At 46.1% G+C, this 23,551-nt stretch overlaps 2 protein-coding genes across 3 annotated transcripts; one reads left to right on the plus strand and one right to left on the minus strand.

The window, feature by feature from the left end:
- Window positions 1-1,547: 1,547 nt before the first annotated feature.
- zdhhc3b (zinc finger DHHC-type palmitoyltransferase 3b) lies at window positions 1,548-7,041 on the minus strand. The gene is made up of 7 exons (XM_053488660.1): window positions 6,975-7,041; window positions 5,845-6,190; window positions 5,610-5,734; window positions 5,331-5,427; window positions 4,248-4,332; window positions 3,891-4,021; window positions 1,548-2,620 (listed from the first exon to the last, which is right to left on the minus strand). Exons 2-7 carry the CDS (start codon window positions 6,157-6,159, stop codon window positions 2,462-2,464), a joined length of 912 nt encoding a protein of 303 aa, XP_053344635.1. The 5' UTR covers window positions 6,160-6,190; window positions 6,975-7,041; the 3' UTR covers window positions 1,548-2,461.
- A 662-nt stretch (window positions 7,042-7,703) lies between these two features.
- Window positions 7,704-23,055, plus strand: ehmt2 (euchromatic histone-lysine N-methyltransferase 2). Of its 2 annotated transcripts, none has more exons than XM_053491139.1 (28): window positions 7,704-7,783; window positions 10,545-10,587; window positions 10,719-10,796; window positions 10,905-11,083; window positions 11,230-11,299; window positions 11,927-12,021; window positions 12,125-12,304; window positions 12,388-12,465; window positions 12,614-12,737; window positions 13,197-13,292; window positions 13,376-13,503; window positions 13,943-14,086; window positions 14,164-14,462; window positions 14,546-14,782; window positions 14,870-14,952; window positions 15,051-15,157; window positions 15,347-15,469; window positions 15,652-15,753; window positions 17,286-17,390; window positions 17,522-17,676; window positions 17,981-18,148; window positions 19,044-19,188; window positions 19,275-19,352; window positions 19,443-19,558; window positions 19,680-19,766; window positions 19,877-19,955; window positions 21,201-21,376; window positions 21,537-23,055. In XM_053491139.1, exons 1-28 carry the CDS (start codon window positions 7,754-7,756, stop codon window positions 21,718-21,720), a joined length of 3,489 nt encoding a protein of 1,162 aa, XP_053347114.1. In that variant the 5' UTR covers window positions 7,704-7,753; the 3' UTR covers window positions 21,721-23,055. The 2 variants fall into 2 exon arrangements, with proteins under 2 accessions (XP_053347114.1, XP_053347115.1); XM_053491140.1 differs by having other exon boundaries at window positions 13,197-13,259.
- Window positions 23,056-23,551: the final 496 nt, after the last annotated feature.

Consider the following 23,551-nt stretch of genomic DNA (forward strand, 5'->3'; position numbering starts at 1 on the left):
ATACACAGTCATTATGTCTTTCGCCACCGTACACCATCCATCTTAGCACAGGGTTTTTCTCCAGGTTACCCTTCCTGACCCAACCCTCACATTTTATCCAGGCTTGGAAGCTGGGGTTTGGGTGGGAATCGAACCTGGGCCTTCTTCTCCGGCTTATAGCGCAGCTTTCTCCAGGAATCGTGTGTTTTTAGTGGGGGTTTCTCCCTTCCGTCTTCTCTTCAGGGGGTGAAATGCTGCTCAATTGGGTTACATCAGCTAATGGACCTTTCTGCCCCCCGTCCCCTCCCTCCATCTCTGATGAAGTCCTGAGTCGTGGTGCAGTATGTCTCGCTCCATGATGTAGGATAGAAGATCTCCATCATGACTTCCATCATCAATAAAGATCAGTGAGAACATTCCAGAAGCAGCCATGCAAACCCACGCTGTGATGCTACCACCACTGTGTTTCAGCAGTCATCATCTCGGGTGTTCTGGATCCTCAGCAGATCCTTTGATGTAGAGGTTCAACTTGGTTCCAGACCCCTTGCGTCTTTCCAACCTGACCTTCTGAGTGAGAGATTTCCATCATCTCGTATGGCCTGGATGCTCCTGCTCTCTTCTTCTTACAGTGATGTTGAGACCTTCACCGTGTCCTGAGGAGGTGACATCACTGACGTGTTTTTTGGGAGGAATTTTTCTTCACAGCTCTCAGTGTTGTAGTTTTCCTTGCCCGACCTGTTGTGTATCTGCCTGTCAGGACGTTGGTCCTCGTTCTTCTCTCTGGTCTTTGATGTTGGTTTACAACAAACACGGGTGAAACCCAGGAATCAAAAGTATTGAGCCCAGCCATTCAGAGGCACTGAGGTAAACAATCAGTCTGTTGTGTTCCAATACTTTAGATCATTTGAAAAACAGACGAGTTTTACCTGTAAAAGTGCCATATTCTAAGTTGTTTTGAAAACATATAGATATAATTATCAAAATTAATAATGAATGATCCTGTTCGGGTTTTAATCTCAAACATGGATAGCGAAGTCAAGAGAATTGGCCTTGGCGTTCCAATACTTTTGGATGGAGATTTTATGTACCTTTAAAAAGTTGCTTATTCTAAAAGAATGTATCATCAGGACATGCCTGCGTTCCACATATCACCTGGGTAAGATCTACTAAGCTTGTGTAACTATATGGAATGAATGTATATAAGAATATTAATAATAATAATAATAATAATAATAAAAACGTTTCTGTTAGCGTGGAGTTCCTTGAGAATGACTTCCTGTTTCCTTATTCTTTCTCTAAGACTAAAGTGTGCACTTCATTGGCAAACTGTAAAGAAGTGTAAAAAAAAAAAGTGTAGATTCCTTTAAACGTTACGTGTGTCCTTACTTCCTGTATCAGAGACTTTTAAATGCGTTTAAGTTTATTTACAGTGGTGTGTACGCTCCAGTGAATGGGCTGTTACTATGGAAACAAGCATGTAAACAATATTAAAAACGTGCTGCTGTTAGAGAGGATAAATCCACTTCCTTTATTTGGTTTTTGAAAAGTATGAGACTGACATTCCAATAAAAAGATCAATAGAATTTATTGCATTTTATGTAAATCACTGATGTAAAAAGTCATGAAGATTCAAAACACTGGACCAGATTAAAATCTATGAACATCACCACCTGCTGCTTCTGGTTAAGATTTAAAGACAAAAAAAAAAAAAAGAACATAAACAACTGTACACGATTCATATTTTATAATGAAATGCTGGAGTTTCACAGACGTCTGAAATCTGTTCCTCTTGTACAGGGTAAACCGTGCCAGGTTCGTCTCTATGTTCGGAAAAAGCTAATCAACCATTTATTTATATATTTCTGTAATTTTATAAAACATGATCTAAAGATAAAGATCATTCAGTTTAAAATGTCAGTGTATGACTAAGAACGCTCCCTGCTCCAGTGAGACAGGATGTCACATCTTTTTAAAAAACACTTTATTTGACACCAGCTGAAAATAAAATTTGTGAGAACTGTGAGATTAAGCAGCAGAAGTCATTTCGAATCTCCTTAGTTGTTTTCTTTGCTTGAATAACGCGACCCTTGTTGTTTTTAGGCCAGACGGTGTGTTTAAGGCGACGATGTCGTGCGTGAGAACTCTCCAAACTCGCTCAAGACTCAACACTAAGACTCCTGACTGATCCCGTTCCCTATGTCATTATTACTTTCCTGCCGACTGAAACACTGCTGAACGCCTCCTCTGATTGAACACCACACGGTGTGTGTGTGTGTGTGTGTGTACAGCGTGCTGGAGGTCGAGTTAGTGTTTTTTTCGTTACGTCTTTAAAGACGTAAGAACACCAGAGTGTGAAAATACAATCAAGAACAAACATGAAACGTACACACAGGACGAGACGCGAGTCCTGAAACACACACGCAGACATTATTATTATAAAATAAGGCCGTCTATAGTGCAGGTCCTGAGCGTGACTCGGGAGTCAGACGATGTACTGGAAGAGGTCCGCTTTGCCGTGTTCGGGGACGGCGAGCGGATTGAGCCACGCTACGGAGAACGGGTGGCCGAAGACCACCTTCAGGTTCATCCACTTGGACTTCTTGACCCACCGTCGCTCTTCCTTCTTCAGCTGCTCGATTCCCTACAGAGAGAGAGAGAGAGAGACAGCAGGACACATTACGGAAATGTACAAAATACTAAATTACATTCGTGTTTATTTTCTAACTTTAACTTTTTTTCTAACTTTGATGTTGTATCTAGATACCTCCATGTATGGACTTCAAAGTCTATTAAACTATAAAACTGTAGCACACAACATCTACAGGTGAAGATTAAACGTCTCCTGATGAAAAAAACTACTTAGAAAGTTATAATTTATAAAAATAATTATTTAAGTAAACCAAAATATAAAACTATTATTCATATTTCTAGTGAAATGTTGCTTAAATTCTAAGCGATAAAATTTTTTTTTGTTCTATTTGCAAAAACACATTACAGGTGCTGAATTTATTATTATTTTTTTTTTATGTTACACATATAATACAGAAAAGTTGTGTGTGGCCAAAAGAAGCTCCTTTTAAAGTTTATGTTACATGGAATTAATCGACCTTGCTTCCCGAAAAAATAATATAAAAATGTATTTATTAATTATGTATTTTTAATAATTTAAAATGCTAATTATTCATATTTCTTTATGAGTATGATACTTAAATTGGAAGTTTTTAAAATTCTAGAAGTGTTTGACGTGAAAATAATTACATAAATTTATATATTTTTTGTAAAAGCTTTAAAAAGCAAAATAACCTGCATAAATTATGTGAAATTTATGTTGTGATATCTTAACAAATTTGCATTTTATAATTAAAGACTTTTTCAGGTTTGTCTCTTTTCATGTGAAATCTAAATCGAGTTTCATCTGAGTGACAGTTAAAACCGTTGGAAGATTTGAAATTTTTTTAAAAAGTAACTGACACTACGGACATAAAAGGGCCTGAAACTGTGTTTATTAAATGTGTTTCCTTTTATCTGATAAAAATATACGTGTGTATGAATATATTTAAAAAAAGCATTAAGTATTATGAAAAACCGATGTTATCTGGTCCTGTGTTAAACTTGGCCGCGACAATTTCACTTCTCTCAAACATTTAATTCCTACAAACAGGACAATAAGCGCTGGAGCTGCAGTGTTGTGTGATCCGTCCCATTAAGACTAATAACCCTGTACTTAGGGCCGCGACCACGTGTCTATTCTCTAGATAACGCCTCAGTGTTTTATTTCATCTCTGTGCAGCGCGCAAGCCACAAGCTGAAACAACACGCACACACAGAAACAAAAAAAGAGGACGTGACAGGATGTAACGTCAGACGTGAAGGCGATACGAACAGCAGTTAGGGATCAGGGTGCAACTCACGGTCTCGTCGGTGCAGATGGAGTGAACCTGGGTACCGAACATGACGGAGGTGAAGAGGAAGAACAGGAGTCCCTCCAAGGACAGCAGGACCAACAGGATGACCGTGGTGGGGGGGGAGAACCTGCTGCACTCTGAGGAGAGAGACAGAGAGAGAGAGACAGGTGGGTGTGTGGAGGGGCAGGCGAGGGGTGGAGTCTGTGACAGGGCACAGCAGCGGCGTGATGGGGTTAGAAGAATGAAACAAGGAGTCCATGTGTAGAGTTAGAGAGGGACGGAGGGACGGAGATCAGGGACAGAGGAACGGAGAGAGAGAGAGAGCTTCAAACACAACTGTTGAAACACATCATGTGATCTTACTTCCCCAGTCCTGCTCCAAGCAGAAGAAGAAGAAATGGACGGCCACCATGAAGAGGGCGTGGAGCGAGATCAAAGCGATGTACATCTACAACACACACAAAAACATCTGAACTCACACACACGTGGATATGATTTAAACATTTTCACCTCTGCGGGTTTAACACACTTAACTGGGTTTAAGCGGCTCAGCGGGGACTCGGCTGTTCAACCGTAAAGTAAACGTTGAGGAGAACAAGCTGTACCTGAAACTGCCGAACGGTTAGTCGGAACCCGTCTTCATCTGGACCCCACCCTTGTTTTAGACTTGACTTGGTCTGTCTCTGATTAGAGCTGGACTCAGGGTTTGAGGCTCGATTGTCTTTATCCAGAACTTAATTCAGAATTTGGGACATGACTGTCTTCACCGGGAACCTGACTGGACAGGGAGAACGTCTCTGACGGGGGTTCTACCGTCTCACTTGGTACTTCATTTGTCAATCCTGACTTGTCCTTCTTCACAGGTGCTCCTCGTGAGACGTGGGACTTTAACTCTATTCAAATGGACTTGACGATTAGTTTTTTACTTGTGATTTCATCTGGGACACGAGGACAGTTTGTACACAATCCTGAACTCGTCCACCCTTGACTCGGGACTCGACTATCATTACCTGCCCTTACTTGTACCTTCATGCATGTCCTCATACACGATTTGAGCCTGAGACATACTGCAGCTCTGTCTCTGAGGCGTGTCTCTCGAGGACTGTCGGGTCGAAGACGTCATCTTCACTTCTTGGCTACGCTACATTGCACTTGTATGTGGGTGATTATCTCACTCTTTGATGTGGTGAGTGATGTGTGTGTGTGTGTGTGTGTGTGTGTGTGTGTGTGTGTGTGTGTGTGTTTGGCTCTCTGGAGAAATACGGTCACACCGACACACCTCAGAAGTGATAAACACACACACACACACACACACACCTGTAACACTGTCCACTGACTCACAGTGCTGATAGGACACAGGTACTGAGGTGAGGTCGTGGTTTGAGGTTTGCCCGTGTGTGTGTGTGTGTGTGTGTGTGTGTGTGTGTGTGTGTAAGATGCTCTTACCGTAAAAAGCACAAAGTATTTCTGGTTGTTTTCACCCACACAGTTGTTCACCCAGGGACAGTGGTGGTCCATCTTCCTAATACAGCGCTTACACACACTGTAGGGAGGAAACACACACACACACACACACACACACACACACACACACATGAGGGTGTTTCTCTGTGAAAGTAGGCCATGGTGCATCTCTCAGTCTCTCCTCAGGCTGTGTCTCAAATCACCACCAACACTCCTCGACACCTAGACATGTGTGTGTGTGTGTGTGTGTGTGTGTGTGACCTGCAGTGGTGAGCACGGTCCGGTTTGATGCTGCAGCACTTAGGACACTTGTAGACGACCTGTCCCGGTCTCAGGTGCAGACTCTCGATGTACTCCTTGGTGGCGTTTCCCTTCGGCACGGCGCCCTGCGGCGACACGACACACACACACACACACACACACACATCCGTGACACACACGTCCGACATAGACACACTGACAGGAGGGAGGGCCGCTGGTTCGGTTACACACTCACGGGGTCGGTGCACATGGCGCGGGCGTGCGAGGCGAGCGCGAGCACGGCGAGGGAGTTGAAGAGGGCGGCGTTGAGGACGCTGTACGCGGCGCTCCGGACGGGCAGCAGCATCACGAACATCACCACGAAGTCGGCGTACAGCACCAGGAACCAGGTGAAGGCGGCGCACACCACGCCGCACGCGTCCCGGATACACCACCGGCCCGAGGGGGGCGCCGACGAGGCCGAGGGAGGCACGGCGCACTCCTCGGGACGCACGTAACCCGCATTCCTTTCGATGTCCCTGCAGCGCGGGGAGACCGCCCCGCCCGACATCGTCCTACACACTCACACACACGACATCGTCCTGAAAGAGAGAGAGAGAGAGAGAAAAATAAACTGATTAATAAATAAATCGTATGAATACAAATGTTTCAAAAATTATGCAGAAAAACCATGTAACACTGAACACACACACACACACACACACACACACACTGACGGGCAGCACTGTGTCCTGTGTGGTCAAATAAATACAATTATTTACTGTGTACTGAAGATGTTTTCTCATAAAGGGGGTCAAATACTTTTGATATTTATTCTTCTGTTATAAACCATTAGTTCAGTTTAAATTGTTCTTGTTTCACTGATTTATTACAAACAAACAGCTGCAAGTTAAAACCAACTACTAAGAAAACAACTCATTTTTAATGGGGGTTCAATGATTTAAAACATATTTATAAAATATTTAACCCACATTACTAATATAATTTGAACTATTCTGATATAAAAGGTGAATTTAATCAGCTGACATTAGCATTAATTTTCTCTGTACACAAATGGGAACAGTTAGCCACCCTGCGGCTGTGGCCCAATCCTCACCCCAAGTGCACTACCTCACTTCCTGTGTGTGCTCCGCTACGTCCCGTCGCTTAGGGCGCCTACACAGAGACCGAACCCGCGATTTAGGACGCAGGCCAAAGTCTCGCGCATTCGCTCGCGCTGGCTAATCACCAGCCAGATCGTGTTCTAAGTGTTTAATTCCATTTTTATAACAACAGCGTTAACCTGGCTTTCACTTCCGTTTACATCCACAACATAAAACATGCTACAAATATTAATATTTGAATGTATTTGTTTGTGTAACTTACTGCTTCCGTGTAGTGAGCCGTTCCACCTGAATGATGTGGAGAGCTAACCATGTGACAGATAACCGCGCTGTGATTGGCTGGGCTGTGTCCCGCCCCCTGCCACACTGTGATTGGTCTAGAGTGCGGCTTCCTGTGCTGTGATTGGGTAATATTTAACACTCATGAGAAAGACGGCGGGTTGAACAATAATAATTATTATAATCATAATACTGTTAATATTACTACTACTAATAAATAATAATATGGATTAAAGCATATAATATATTTAAAGCGTTTATAGGGTCTACAGGCTATGATTATAAGAAGGTGGAATTGTTTAGATGAACATTATGAAAATTAATAAATAATTACAATTAATTCAATTCTATAACAATTTATCAATAAACAAACGTAGAAAGGTATTTATTCGTGACTTTTGTCTCGTCACCATAGCAACCAGACTCGACGATTAAACCGCTCCATCAATCCTGACTCAGGTGACGTCACTCGCCAAAAGCGAAGCCTTCTACTGTTCACAAAGAAATTAAAACAGATTTAAAGTCTCATTCATTAAAATGACCGATTAAGGGCTTTAATGACGGGGTAAGATCCGTATTTATTTCCCAATATATATATAAAAAATCAAACTAAAACAGAACAACAGAAGACAATAAGGTTTTTTTTTTTCCCAGTGATTTTTATTGTGAAACGCGGCGCGTCTCGGCGGCCATGTTGGTCCGGTTCCCGCGGTGTGTCTGTCTGTCTTCACCCTGTGCGTTGTGTTTCCTTTCGGCAGGAAGATGTCTGCGGAGGGGAGAAGGGAGGAACAGGTGGGTGCACAAACTTATAGTCACCACGGCACACTGGGCTTTTTATAAATGTTACAGCAGATACCTGTGTGCAGTTATACAGGTGTGTGTGTAAGAGTGTGTGTGTGTGTGTGTGTGTGTGTGTGAGAGAGAGAGGGAGGGAGATGCACGAGCGGTAAACATCAATCAGATTGTATATAAACACACACACACACACACACACAGATAAATAATGTGGTGTAAGTGTACTATTATAGAGAGAGATATAAAAATAAAGATGTAGTTTTACACATGAACACAGAGTTAGATATAATACACACTCTGTGAGACGAGAGAATTGAGTGTCAAGTCTGTCAAGTACTCTACTCCATACCCTAATCCATACTCTACTCCGAACGCTACTACGTACTCTACTACATACTCTACTCCGTACTCTACTCCGTACTCTACTACATACTCTACTACGTACTCTACTCCGTACTCTACTACATACTCTACTACGTACTCTACTCCGTACTCTACTACATACTCTACTCCATACTCTACTGTGTACTCTACTACATACTCTACTCCATACTCTACTATATACTCTACTCTGTACCCTACTCCATACTCTACTATATACTCCACTCCATACTCTCCTGTGTACTCTACTATATACTCTACTCCATACTCTACTATATACCCTACTCCATACCCTACTCCATACTCTACTCCGTACTCTACTACATACTCTACTACATACTCTACTACATACTCTACTACATACTCTCCTGTGTACTCTACTATATACTCTACTCCATACTCTACTATATACTCTACTCCATACCCTACTCCATACTCTACTATATACTCTACTCCATACTCTCCTGTGTACTCTACTATATACTCTACTCCATACTCTACTATATACTCTACTCCATACCCTACTCCATACTCTACTATATACTCTACTCCATACTCTCCTGTGTACTCTACTATATACTCTACTCCATACTCTACTATATACTCTACTCCATACTCTCCTGTGTACTCTACTATATACTCTACTCCATACTCTACTATATACTCTACTCCATACCCTACTCCATACTCTACTATATACTCTACTCCATACTCTCCTGTGTACTCTACTATATACTCTACTCCATACTCTACTCCATACTCTACTATATACTCTACTCCATACTCTACTATATACTCTACTCCATACCCTACTCCATACTCTACTATATACTCTACTCCATACTCTCCTGTGTACTCTACTCCGTACCCCTACTACATACTCTACACCGTACTCTACTACATTCTTTACTACGTACTCCTACTACATACTCTACTCCGTACCCCTACTACGTACTCTTCTACATATGCAACTCCGTACTCTACGACATACTCTTCTCCGTACTGTACTACATACTCTACTCAGTACTGTACTACATACTCTACTCCGTACTTTACTACGTACTCTACTCCATACTCTACTACGTACTCTACTCCGTACTCTACTCCATACTCTATTACGTACTTTACTACGTACTCTACTCCGTACTCTACTACGTACTCCACTACATACTCTTCTCCGTACTTTACTCCATACTTTACTCCGTACTCTACCTCATACTCCACTCCGTACTCTACCCATTACTCTACTCCGTACTCTACTCCGTACTCTACCCCATATTCTACTCTGTACTTTACTCCATACTCTGCTCCGTACTCTACTACATACTCTACTGCACACACTACTACATACTCTGCTCCGTACTCTGCTCCGTACTCTACTCTGTACCCCTACTACATACTTCACTACATACTCTTCTCCGTACTCTACTACGTACTCTACTCCATACTCTACTACGTACTCTACCCTATACTCTACTCCGTACCCCTACCCCATACTCTTCTCCGTACTCTTCTCCGTACTCTTCTCCGTACTCTTCTCCGTACTCTTCTCCGTACTCTACTCCGTACCCCTACTCCGTACTCTACTCCATATCCATACTGTACTCCATACTCTACTCCATATCCATACTCTGCTCTGTACCCCTACTGCATACTCTACTACATATCCGTACTCTTCTCCGTACTCTAATCTGTACCCCTCCTCCTATCCGTACTCTACTCCGTATCCGTACTCTACTCCCTATCAGTACTCTGCATCCTCATATTTTTATTACTCTGTTTTCTATGTGGCGTAAACGGGACCTGAGTCCTAATTTCGTACCATAACATGGAAGTGTGCTGGTATGACAATAAAGAATTCATGAATTCTTGACTATCCATACTCTGCTCTGTACCCCTACGCCGTACTCTACTCCGTATCCATACTCTACTCCATACTCTTCTCCATACTCTATTCCGTACCCCTCCTCTGTACCCTACTCCGTATTCTACCATATTCTGTACCCCTACTCCGTACCCCTACTCCGTATTCCCATCTTAGGGAGTTTTTCCTTGCCACTGTCGCCCTCGGCTTGCTCACCAGGGACTATCTGACCATTTTGATTCATACACATTCAAATTTCATACAAACTTAAATAATTTTTTTTGATTGTGTAAAGCTGCTTTGGGACAATGACAATTGTTAAAAGCGTTATACAAATAAAATTGAATTGAATTGAATTGAATACTCCGTACCCCTACTCCATACTATACTCTGTCCCCCTACCTACCTTTACTCTATACTCTCCTTCATACACCTACTCCGTGCTCCTACAGAAACTGTTGTTGAACGTGGCATTAGCTGGCTAGTATAACTGTGCGTTTGTGTTTTATTCAGGATGTGTCTGTTTGTAGCCCGGAGCGCGGCGGCGAGCACATAGGTAAGCAAATTTTTTTCTTCAATTTAAATATATATCTTTTTAATATACTATCTAACATTTACTGCGTATAAAATCTACATATATGCTCCTTTAAAATCAAACGACCCCTGACCCATCTTTATGCACTGCAGCGCTAACGGAGCCAAGCGCGTCGCCCAAAGACAAACCGAGCGGTGAGAAAGCGGCCACACCAGGGAAAAGCCTTGCAGGTAAAGTCGGGCTCAGCTTGTGTCGAGTTTGTAATTCAAAACCAATCTGAGTTCCAGTTTTATTAGCTAGCACACTGCAGTGTAGCGCTAATGCCGTCTCTTCACCAGGTCATGCGGCAAAGTCGCTTCCTCCGTCATCTCCGTCTTCTGTTTTTGGTCGTGCAAAGATGAGTGTCAGCGGCCCGGGCAACAAGACGGCGGTGTCTCCGTCTCCCCCGTCCACATCCGGTCCTCCACCCAAAGTCCACAGAGCCCGCAAGACCATGAACAGACCCCCCATCTCACAGGTAGGACGAGTCGGCCGAGAAACTCCCACATCACCACGGCTCTGGTCTGACACCCATCAAATCAGATCTTGCAGGCGTGTTGTGTAATCAGCGTGCATGTTTTCATATAACGTGCGCACGCGTGTGTGTGTGTGTGTGTGTTTCAGGTGCGCTCAGTCCAGACCACTGTAACTCCAGAGAAACCGAATACCAGTAGTGCTGCAGATACCGATACAGGTTTCTCTCATATTTCTGTCTCATTTCTCTCTCTACGTCTAAGACTTTTTATAATTACGGTCTTATTATTGCCCCGACTTATGAACAGGAGCATGTTCGTAAGTCAGATTTGTTCTTAAGTCCGACAAAGTAAGTCTTATAGACTTTTGACACAAGTTTACAATATAAATCATACCAATCCACTTGACTAAATCTGTCCCCTTCCTCCACACTGCTATTATGTGGCCAAAAGCCTTAACCGTGCCAAAGGAAATTTATCTTACATGTTAGATGTTACTAGCCGTTACTCTCTCACACATACTATAGATATTCAGATATTTTATACATTCACTTAAACACTAAGAATATTGTGTATAATTGTAATTATTGGTACCTGGTGCACTGCAGTGTGTATTGTTTGTAAAATACACGTGAGCTACTTCCATGATTTGTTCGTATCGCTGAATGTTTGTAGAACTGCGATCCGCAGAAATTTGTAATTCGAATGTTCACAAGTCGGGGACTACTTGTAGGTATTATAATTATTTATTTATATATATATCTTTTTTTTTTAAAGGAGGATTGTTAATATAATTTATACATACTTATACTTACATACAATTTCTGTCTTTTTTTTTTTTTTTTTAGCTGTAAAAAAGCAGAAGTTGGACAGCGACTCCACAGCACCCCCTGTGGAAAAGTCAGAGAAATGCTCAGAGCAAACGAAGGCACAAGTTAACGTGGTAACGTTTTAAACCTCGGGAACTTTGGGAATGAATTTTTATATTTGTTTATATATATATATATATATTTGTATATATGTGTTTGTGTGTTTTTTCTTATTAGCCTACAGTGACTGTATCACCTGTCCCGGTGGTGGTGGAGGAGGCGGAGCCTGTCGCCCCGGAGACCAAAGAGCTAAGCTGTGGTTGGCTGGAGGATCTGGACGACGACGCAGACGAGGAAGACTTCCACCTGCTGTACAACAGTTACGCGGGAGACGACGTCATCTACTCCGACAGCAAGGTGCTGACACGCGCACACACACACACACACACACACACACGATGCTCTGATTCCTGATATATATGTGTGTGTTTGTGTTACAGTCTGAAGATGGGATGATGGAGGGAGAGGACATGCGGATGGGGGAGGAGGAGGAGGGGGCGGAGAGAACCTCTGATCATGTGAGCATCTCCAGCCAATCACAGCAAAGCCTGGTCTCTTTTTCCTGTTTAACTCCGAGCATGCTCATGTGCTGTCAGGTTTCGTGACGTGTGTGTGTGTGTGTGTGTGTGTGTGTGTGTGTGTGTGTGTGTGTGTGCGCGTTTGTAGGAGTCTTCATCCGATCTCCCAGTAGGAGAGCTTAAAAAGAAAGGAGAGGAGCGCGAATCACCATGGAAACAGCAACGAAAGGACAGGAAGAGGGGCACGCTGCCAGCTGCAGAGACAGACAGAGGTGTGTGTGTGTGTGTGTGTGTGTGTGTGTAAAACACGTCGATGGTAATTGATAATTAATTGGTGGGTCAGGAATGTCAGTTAGACAGATGTGCAGACAGACAGGTTACAGAACAGACAGACGGGTAAAGGGATGGACAGATGGACAGAGGGATGAGCATGAAGATAGACAGACAGGTGGACAGATGGACAGACGTCTAGACGGCAGTGATGGTCAGGTGACGCCTCATGTAGGTGTCGAGGTTTTTTTAGCCAGTAGGTTCATTTCATTAAGCTCCATTCAGGGGCTCATTGTACTGCCATCTAGTGGACAAATTCTGTGCAGCAACTAGATGGCAACATTGCAAGGCCGAAGATTTTAGTCATCATATGTGATGAAAGAAAGTAATGGAAAGTTTATTGTGAAGTGCACAAAAAAACCCTTTTTCTGAATCTTGATTTGTGTGTGTGTGTGTTTCAGCCCCTCCAGTAGGAGGCTCCACTGAGTACACTGAGGTTCCTCTGGGCTCTCTGGACATCTCAGGTGCAGAAAGTCTCACTCTGTCTCCTCACACAGGTCTGTTTACCCTCCACAGGGGGCGTGGCCTAATAAAGGGCTGGGTACGCATGCAAATAACCTGTGTGTGTGTGTGTGTGTAGACGAGAGAGAGATGGAGCGGATGGAGGAGCTGCCGTTGTGTAGCTGTAGGATGGAGGCGCCGCGCGTGCACAGACTGACCGCTAACACACAGCCCACCTGCATGGCCATCGAGAGCGTAGACGGACAGGTGAGGGGGAGGCGGGGTCAGGAGGGGGGAGTAGGGGGGGACATGGGCGGGATGGACAGAGGGAGTGCTGGAGTGCTAATCAGAAGCCCCGCTGTAAGAGCCATATTTCATTTTTCTAATTTTGTTGTTGTTGTTTATTTAAAGTTATTAGTTAAGCATTTATTTATGATGATCTGAAGTTGTACTGTGACATCATTTCATAAGTTGTTCTGTGACGTCGTTCCATAGTTGTGTTGTTGCATGTCTACCACGCATGCTAGTAGCTGTTACGATACCGAAGTGTCAAGCTTTTGACCGTAATTAAGAAACTGTAAAACCTAAAACAAAATAAACGAAGAGACGAAGAACTTCTGGAAGTCCGTGTCGTGAGTAAACCAGTTCAATAAGAAAGATGCGCGTGGAATAACATGCCCGTACCCCCGCCCTCTGTGTCTTTAAGCTGGTGGGCTGTACCAACCCTATCGTGAAGGGGGAGACGATGCGTCCGTCCAGCCGTGTGTCTCTCATGGTGCTGTGTGAGACGCACCGCTCTCACATGGTCAAACACCACTGCTGCCCGGGCTGTGGATACTTCTGTCTCTCTGTAAGACACACACACACACACACACACATACAGACACACACACAGACACTGTTCTAACCATCTGGACGATGTCCTAGGGGACCTTCCTGGAGTGTTGTCCAGACGTCCGTATCGCGCATCGTTTCCACCGCGGCTGCGTGTCCGTGCTGGGCGGCGGGCGGAGCCGGGGCAGCTTGATCGGCGTCGGCCTGCTTTTCTGCCCCCACTGCGGCGAGGACGCGTCCGAGGCGCAGGAGGTCACCCTTCCTCCGTCGTCCTCGTCTTCGGGGGCCGTCGTCACGGCGACCGCCTCCTCCACCACGCCCATCCTTCCTTCCGCGCTGACGGCGGCGAACTCTCCGCTCAGCAACGAGAGGCGGACCGGAGAACCAATCAGGTACGAGGACGCTCGAGACGTTGCCGCGAGGTGACTGTGTGTATGGACACGAGTGACTTCTCTCTCTTCTTCTCCTCCATCAGTGCGAGGATGCACTGGCGTGGTGAGTCCAGGAAGGGCGTGGGGTCTCAGGCCACACCCCCCACTGCCTCAGGGGTGGGCGGAGTCGAGGACGTGGTCGCCCCGGGCGAGGGGGGCGTGGACAGCGTCGGCCCCTCCCTCGTCCTCCCCAACGGGAAGCCGGTGTGTCCCGGCGCACTTCCTGCTGGAGACAGCAGGGCGGCACTGCAGAGAGCCATTCTCAATCAGGAGTCTGAGAGGTAACGAGGTTGTGTACACACACACACACACACACACACACACACACACACACACACAAGTGTTCTTAATTCATTCTGATTGATCAGGAAGAAGAAGTTGCGGTTCCACCCACGTCAGCTCTACCCTGCAGCCAAGCAGGCCGAGGTGCAGAGGGTTCTGCTCATGCTCAGTACGTCCCGCACCGCACCGTCCAATCGGATCTCTCCGTTTATAACCTTCTCCACCAATCAGATGTCCTCTTTACACCCTGTCTCTGTCTGTCCACAGTGGAGGGTATAGACCCGGCGTATCAGTCGGACTCTCAGAGTCGGCGCTCTGCTCTTCACGCCGCGGCTCAGCGCGGCCTGCTGGAGATCTGTTACCTCCTCGTACAGGTACCAGTACCACCAGTTAGGACAGGTTCACTCACACTGGGAACATCCAGGGGATTCATCTGTCACCAAAGATAATCCCCGGAGCTGAGCCACTAATTCTGTGTGTGTGTGTGTGTGTGTGTGTGTGTGTGTGTGTGTGTGTGTGTGTGTGTGTGTGTGTGTGTGTGTGTGTGTGTGATGATGTTTTAGGCAGGTGCTAAAGTGGACGCCCAGGATAAGAGTCAGAGGACGGCGCTGCTGGAGGCCATCAGTAACAATCAGGTGGAGGTGACGAGGTTCCTCATACAGAGTGGAGCATGTGTGTACCACGCTGTGAGTGTTCACACACACACACACACACACACACACACACACACACACACACACACACCACAGTTTAGTGTTCATCATTAACACAAACTAAACATTTGGATCAGTAACTTAATGATGAAGTGAATAATGTTTAATAATAATAATTCTCACACACACACACACACACACACACACACACACAGGAGGAGGACGGCTCCACTGGTCTCCATCACGCTGCTAAACTGGGGAACCTGGAGATCGTCACACTGCTGCTCAACACCGGACAGGTGGACATCAACGCCCAGGTCAGTCTCAACCCTGTGTGTGTGTACTGGTGTGTAAGTGCGTGTGTGTGTACATGTGTGTGTGTACGTGTGTGTGTGTGTGTGTGTGTGTGTGTACGTGTGTGTGTGTACGTGTGTGTGTGTACGTGTGTGTGTGTACGTGTGTGTGTGTACGTGTGTGTGTACGTGTGTGCGCATGTACGTGTGTGCGTGCGTGTTCGTGTGTACGTGTGTGTGTGTTTTTGTTGATTAACATGAAGATGCTCTGAGAGTAATGGCTGGTACACCTCTGAGTGTTTATCTCTCTCCCTGTCTCTGTCTCTCTCCCTGTCTCTGTCTCTTCCCCTGTCTGTCTCTCCCTGTCTCTGTCTCTCCCTGTCTCTTTCTCTGCCTCTGTCTCTTTCTTTATCTCTCTTCCTGTCTCTGTCTCTCTCCCTGTCTCTGTCTCTCTCTTTGTCTCTTCCCCTGTCTGTCTCTCCCTGTCTCTGTCTCTCCCTGTCTCTTTCTCTGCCTCTGTCTCTTTCTTTATCTCTCTCCCTGTCTCTGTCTTTTTCCCTGTCTCTTTCTCTGTCTTTCTCTGTCTCTCTCCCTGTCTCTGTCTTTCTCCCTGTCTCTCACCCTGTCTGTCTCTCTCCCTGTCTCTTTCTCTGCCTCTGTCTCTCTCCCTGTCTTCCCCTCTCTTTCCCTGTGTCTCTCCCTGTCTCTGTTTCTCACCCTGTCTGTCTCTCTGTCTCTCTCCCTGTCTCTGTCTCTCTGTCTCTGTCTCTCACTCTGTGTCTTTCCCTATCTTTGTCTCTCTCCCTGTCTCTCTCCCTGTGTCTCTCTCTCTTCCTGTCTCTGTCTCTCACTCTGTGTCTTTCCCTATCTCTGTCTCTCTCCCTGTCTCTCTCCCTGTGTCTCTCTCTCTTCCTGTCTCTTTCCCTGTGTCTCTTCCTGTCTCTGTCTCTGTCTTTCACTCTGTCTCTCTTCCTGTCTCTGTCTCTGTCTTTCACTCTGTCTCTCTTCCTGTCTCTCTTCCTGTGTCTCTTCCTGTGTCTCCCCCTGTCTGTCTCTCTGCCTCTGTCTCTCTCTCCCTCTCTCTGTCTCTCACTGTCTCTCTCCCTGTGTCTCACTGTCTGTTTCTTACCCTGTCTGTCTCCCTGTCTCTGTCTCTCACTCTGTGTCTCTCCCTGTCTCTCTCCTTTTTTCCTTCCATCTCTCTCCCTGTCTCTTTCTCTGCCTCTGTCTCTGCAACTGTCTCTCTCCCTGTCTCTTTCTCTGCCTCTGTCTGTTTCCCTGTCCCCCTTTCTCCCTGTCTCTCACTGTCTCTGTTTCTCACCCTGTCTGTCTCCCTGTCTCTCTTCTTGTTTTTCTCCCTGTCTGTCTGTCTCTCTCCCTGTCTGCCTGTCTCTTTCCCTGTGTCTGTCTCTGTCTCTCTCCCTGTCTCTGTCTCTCTCCCTGTCTCTGTCTCTTCCCCTGTGTCTCTCCCTGTCTCTGTCTCTCTCCCTGTCTCTGTCTCTCTCCCTGTCCCTCTTCCTGTCTCTGTCTCTCCCACTGTCTCTGTGTCTCTGTAGGACAGTGGTGGATGGACTCCTATAATCTGGGCAGCTGAACACAAACACACTGATGTGATCAGAGCACTGCTGAATCGAGGAGCGGATGTCACGATGAAGGACAAGGTCTCTCACACACACCTTATACACCACTTACACCTCATACACGTACACACACACACACACACATACACACACATACATTTCAGAACTACAGACGAGGACGTGTGTGTGTGTGTGTGTGCGCGTGTATGCAGGAGATGAACGTGTGTGTACACTGGGCGTCGTTCGCTGGCAGCGCTGAGATCGCCGAGATGGTCCTGAACGCCGGGTGTCCCCTGTCCTCTGTCAACCTGCACGGGGACACACCCCTGCACATCGCCGCCCGCGAGGGACACATCCACTGCGTCACGTCCGTCTGTCCTCCATACTGTCTCTCTCTCTCTGTCTCTCTTTTGGTATTTCGTCCTGTCTTTTTATCTGTCTCTCCATGTATCTCTGTATAACTGTCTTTCTGTGTCTCCCTCTTTTCCTTTAGTCTCTCCGTCTTTCGTTCCATTTTTCTGTTCTACTTTTTATTTACTTTTTTTATCTTGAACATTTTACACCTCCGTCTTCCTTCTCTTCTTATTAAATTATGTCTCCCATTTATATCACTTTCATTTATTATCTTTCTTTTGATCCTGTTCGTATTAAAGCTTGTCTCTGTCCTGCAGGCTGTTCCTGTCCCGGGGGGCGGATATCGACGTTGTGAATAAAGAAGGGGACACGCCCCTGTCGCTGGCGCGAGCCGATTCGCCGGTCTGGGTGGCGCTCCAGATAAACAGGAAGTTGAGGAGAGGGATAGCCAATCGGATCGTGAGGACGGAGAGGATCATCTGCAGGTCCGAGTGTGTGTGTGTGTGTGTGTGTGTGTGTGTGTGTGTGTGTGTGTGTGAATCGGATCCTTAGTACCGAAACCGGTGATGATCTCTTTGGTACCAGGACCAGATCTGGTTTTAGAACTCGATGTACTGTGTTTGTACTGAAATTGAATTGTTTGCAATAGGAACTGTTTGGTACTGGAACTGGAACCTTAGTGTGGTGGACTTAAATCCATTTGGTACTGGAACTGTTTGGTATCAGTTTAAATCTGAATTGCATTAATTTTGGCCCTAGGGTTGTTTAGTACTGGAACTGGGATCTTGTATTTGAAATGTGTGTTTTTCACGTTCTATTGGTACAGAACCAACATAGTCCCATTCCAGTTACCGGTTTGAACCTGGTACCTTAGTTACCAGATCAGGAACCTTGTATGTTAAAGCTGGAACCTTGGAGACTGTAAGTGGAACCTTCCAAGATGAGATCTTTGATTTTACAACATGAAAGTGTAACTGATGCCACAACTGGTTCCTTATTCTGTATTAGAACTGGACCCTTTTGGTACTGGATGACTGGAAGTACAGGAACCTTTGGGAACTTTTTATTTTTGTTTGTTGTTTAATGTTGTCTGTAGTATGATTGTGGATCCTGCTGCGGTATCGGTAGCCTGTGGTACCAGGGCTGAACTTTGATATTGGACCTCAGTTGATTTGGTACTTTTGGTACTTAATGTTTCCTGAGGTTTCCACTGGATCCATAGGGAGACATTTGTTATTGGAGCTGGAACTTTGGGTACTGTGACTGGAACCTTTAGTGTTAGAGTGAGCCCTTGTGGGAATTTGGTGGGAACTGGAATATGTGCTTGTGAACAAACCTGTGTGTGTGTGTGTGTGTGTGTGTGTGTGTGTGCGCGTGCAGTGACGTGGCGCAGGGGTACGAGAACGTCCCGATCCCGTGTGTTAACGGTGTGGACGATGAAGATTGTCCATCAGACTACAAATACATCGCTGAGAACTGTGAGACCTCCGCCATGAACATCGACCGCAACATCACACACCTGCAGGTACACACACACACACACACACACACACACACACACACCTATACTTATGGTTGTTACTCTAACATTATATTTGTGTGTGTGTGTAGCACTGTAACTGTACTGATGACTGCTCCTCCAGTAACTGTCTGTGTGGACAACTCAGCATCCGCTGCTGGTACGACAAGGTAGGACTGTGTGTGTGTGTGTGTGTGTGTGGGCTTTAATTTGTGTGTGTGTGTGTATTATATATATATAAGTGTGTGTGTGTGTGACAGGATCAGCGTCTGCTGCAGGAGTTTAATAAGATCGAGCCCCCGCTGATCTTCGAGTGTAACCTCGCCTGCTCCTGTCACAAGACCTGTAAGAACAGAGTCGTCCAGGCGGGAATCAAGTGAGCCAATCACGTCGCAGCATCCACAGTGACATCGTCTTTAGTCTCAGGGCTGTGAATCTGTTAAACGGTGTGTGTGTTTGGGTGTGTGTGTGTGTGTGTGTGTGTGTGTGTGTGTAAGGGTGCGTTTACAGCTGTACCGCACGGAGAAGATGGGGTGGGGCGTCAGAGCTCTTCAGGACATTCCTCAGGGGAGCTTCATCTGCGAGTCAGTGTTCTCCACTTCCTCCACTTCCTCCCTTTATTTCTTCCCTCCTTTATGTTAACTGTGTGTGTGTGTGTGTGTGTGTGTGTGTGTGTGTGTGTGTGTGTGTGTAGGTACGTTGGGGAACTGATCTCAGATGCAGAAGCAGATGTGAGGGAAGACGATTCGTACCTGTTTGATCTGGACAACAAGGTACATGTTTAATTAATCCACCTGTTTGGCCCATAGACACGCCCCCTCTGCTCTCACTCCATAGACACGCCCCCTCTGCTCTCGCTCCATAGACACGCCCCCTCTGCTCTCGCTCCATAGACACGCCCCCTCTGCTCTCGCTCCATAGACACGCCCCCTTTGCTCTCACTCCATAGACACGCCCCCTTTGCTCTCACTCCATAGACACGCCCCCTTTGCTCTCACTCCATAGACACGCCCCCTTTGCTCTCACTCCATAGACACGCCCCCTTTGCTTTCGCTTTATAGACCCTCCCTTTTGCCCTTGTTCCATAGACCCGCCCCCTTTGCTCTCACTCCATAGACACGCCCCCTTTGCTCTCGCTCCATAGACCCGCCCCCTTTGCTCTCGCTCCATAAACCTGCCCCCTTTTCTCTCGCTTAATAGGCCCGCCCCTTTGCTCTCACTCCATTGACCCGCCCCTTTGCTCTTCCTCCATAGACACGCCCTTTTGCCCTTACTCCATAGACCCGCCCCTTTTCTCTAACTTAATAGGCCCGCCCCTTTGTGCTTGTTCCATAGACCCGCCCTTTTGCCCTTGTTCCATAGACACGCCCCCTTTGCTCTTACTCCATAGACACGCCCCTTTGCTCTCACTCCATAGACACGCCCCCTTTGCTTTCGCTTCATAGACACGCCCCCTTTGCTTTCGCTTTATAGACCCTCCCTTTTGCCCTTGTTTCATAGACCCGCCCCCTTTTATCTCGCTTAATAGGCCCGCCCCTTTGCTCTCGCTCCATAGACCCGCCCCCTTTGCTCTTGCTCCATAGACACGCCCTTTTGCCCTTACTCCATAGACCCGCCCCTTTTCTCTCACTTAATATGCCCGCCCCTTTGCGCTTGTTCCATAGACCCGCCCTTTTGCCCTTGTTTCATAGACCCGCCCCCTTTGCTCTTGCTCCATAAACCCGCCCCCTTTTCTCTCACTTAATAGACCCACCCCTTTGCTCTTGCTCCATAGACACGCCCCCTTTGCTCTTGCTCCATAGACCCGCCCCTTTTCTCTCACTTAATAGACCCGCCCCTTTGCTCTTGCTCCATAGACACACCCCCTTTGCTCTTGTCCCATAGACACACCCCCTTTGCTCTTGTCCCATAGACCCCACACCCCCTTTGCTCTCATTCTATAGACCCGCCCCCTTTGGACCAGTTTTGTTCCCTCTATCGAGTCTCTTTAGCCTTTTTTCCCACTCTGTCCCCTACAGGACGGAGAGGTATACTGTATTGATGCGCGTTACTATGGTAACATCAGTCGTTTCATCAACCACCTGTGTGACCCAAACATCATCCCGGTGCGAGTGTTCATGCTGCATCAGGACCTGCGCTTCCCCCGGATAGCCTTCTTCAGCTCCAGAGACATCCTCACGGGCCAGGAGCTCGGGTACAACACACACACACACACACACACACTCACACACTCACACACACACACACACACACACACTTTTAAATGCTACAGTTTATACAGCAGTATAAGTGACAGTCGACGTTTTCTCTAACGTGTGTGTGTGTGTGTGTGTGTGTGTGTGTGTGTGCGCCAGGTTTGATTACGGAGATCGTTTCTGGGACATTAAGAGTAAGTACTTCACGTGTCAGTGCGGCTCGGAGAAGTGTAAACACTCAGCGGAGGCCATCGCTCTGGAGCACAGCAGACAGGCGCGCCTCGACCCCGGGTTCCCAGACCCGCCCACCGACCCCGGGTTCACCGCACCAGGAACCTCGTGAGCTCCGCCTCTCCGTGTGCAGTAGTGCATTGTGGGAGCTGACTGCACTGTACAGTGTTATAGCTTTAAACACGTTTAAACCAGTGGATTTCCCTCCTTTTGTTTGCTGATGATGATGATGATCTTCTTCATCTTCTCAGTTTGTACAGGACACATGACCAGCTCTCAGAGCCACTCAGTGAACGGTTCCGTTACATTATGCTCCTAATGCGTCCTCCTCCACCTGTCCCTCACCAAACCTTCTATAATCGTCTCAGATCACTTGGATAAGGAAGCAGAACTTGTCCAGAGTCCTGAAGTGGGACACACGTTCATCAGTTTCCTCACACAACACCCAGGTTTGCTTGTCAGTGTTCAGGACGGGGTTTTATCTTGGTAGATCATCACCTGGACGTTTCTGGAGCTCTATGTCCAGTGGTTTTGGATTGGCGGCTCTAGAATCCTTTCTGGAAGACTTTTAGAACTTTTAGAAGACTTTCTACTCCATGGTATTTTAAACAACCCATTTTTAAGGGTTCTTGAGAAGGTTTTGGTTCTACAGCTCCTGTTCAGAGGACAATCATTTCTAGCAAACTTCCTGAGCAAGACGTACTCACTCCATCTGTTCCCGGTGTGGTGGTTCTAGAGCGGGGGTGGACACCAACCCTGGTCCTCGAGATCTGCAGTAAAACCATCTTTACTATGTGTTCTAGCCTGCTGATCAGGAAGTGCTCCTAAGCCAACAATCTTGAGATGTTCTAGAGCGGGCGTGGCAAACTTTGGTCCTCAGAAACCTGCATCTGGCGTTTTCGGTCCGTCAGAACTGGAAGATACTATCATAGATAAGGGTGGAGTGGGGGAGGACAAAGTGAATCGATATCTTCTGGCTTCAGACTGATTGAACACACCTGGTCCAGGTTCCTCAGGGCCGGCCACGCCTGCTTGAGAACAGGTTCTAGAACAGACAGTGAAGACAGACAGAACGGACTCTCAGAACATCAGCACACCACAGGAGACGTTATGCACTCAGGTGTTCTGGACTGGATATAGCAGACACACACACACACACACACACACACACACACACACCTCTAGGTCATGACAGTAAATGGACAAGAGTGCATTAAAAGCAGTGTTACACACGTTAGTGCTGGAGAGCGCCCTCTGTAGGGTGCACTAGGTAGTGTATAATATTGGAGGACTTGTAGCATTCCCTTCGTTAGGTTTCTCAGTTTTATTATTATTATTATTATTATTATTATTTTTACTTTAATTTACTGTAAGAGTGTCATGACCGTGATGAAACTGTTTTTGTTACTAATTATGTAGTTAAAATAAATATTTGATACAACAGTAAGGTGTGTTATTTAATTTGCTTCCTTGCTGTTCACACACACACACACACACACACACAGACCAGGACAACTTTCACAGGAATATGTTCACCCCCCCCCTCCCCCATACTGCACTTTTCCTAAAGGCATGACTGAAAAAGCCCTCTGGTGTCTTATTGCCCCTTAGAAAGCTCTGTGTGTCCAGTTGTAAGACTGTGTGTGTGTGTGTGTGAGAAGTGGGCGGGGTCAGTGTTTGCACAAGCAGTGTAAATTATCCTGTGGATGAATAACAAGGAAATAACATAAAAGAGAAGACACATTAACATGTCCTTCATGAGAAATAAAATACTCAGATACACACAGAGGTGTGTGTGTGTGTGTGTGTATAAGAGAGATTCAGACAAAAAAATTATACACACTTTAGGAAAAGAGAAAAAATAATATAAATTTATAATATATATCAATATATAATGTATATCAATAAATAAAATAACTATATAGTTTTTTCTGAAGTGTGTA

The sequence above is a fragment of the Clarias gariepinus genome, chromosome 2, assembly GCF_024256425.1.
Source record: "Clarias gariepinus isolate MV-2021 ecotype Netherlands chromosome 2, CGAR_prim_01v2, whole genome shotgun sequence".
NCBI classification, from domain to species: domain Eukaryota; kingdom Metazoa; phylum Chordata; class Actinopteri; order Siluriformes; family Clariidae; genus Clarias; species Clarias gariepinus.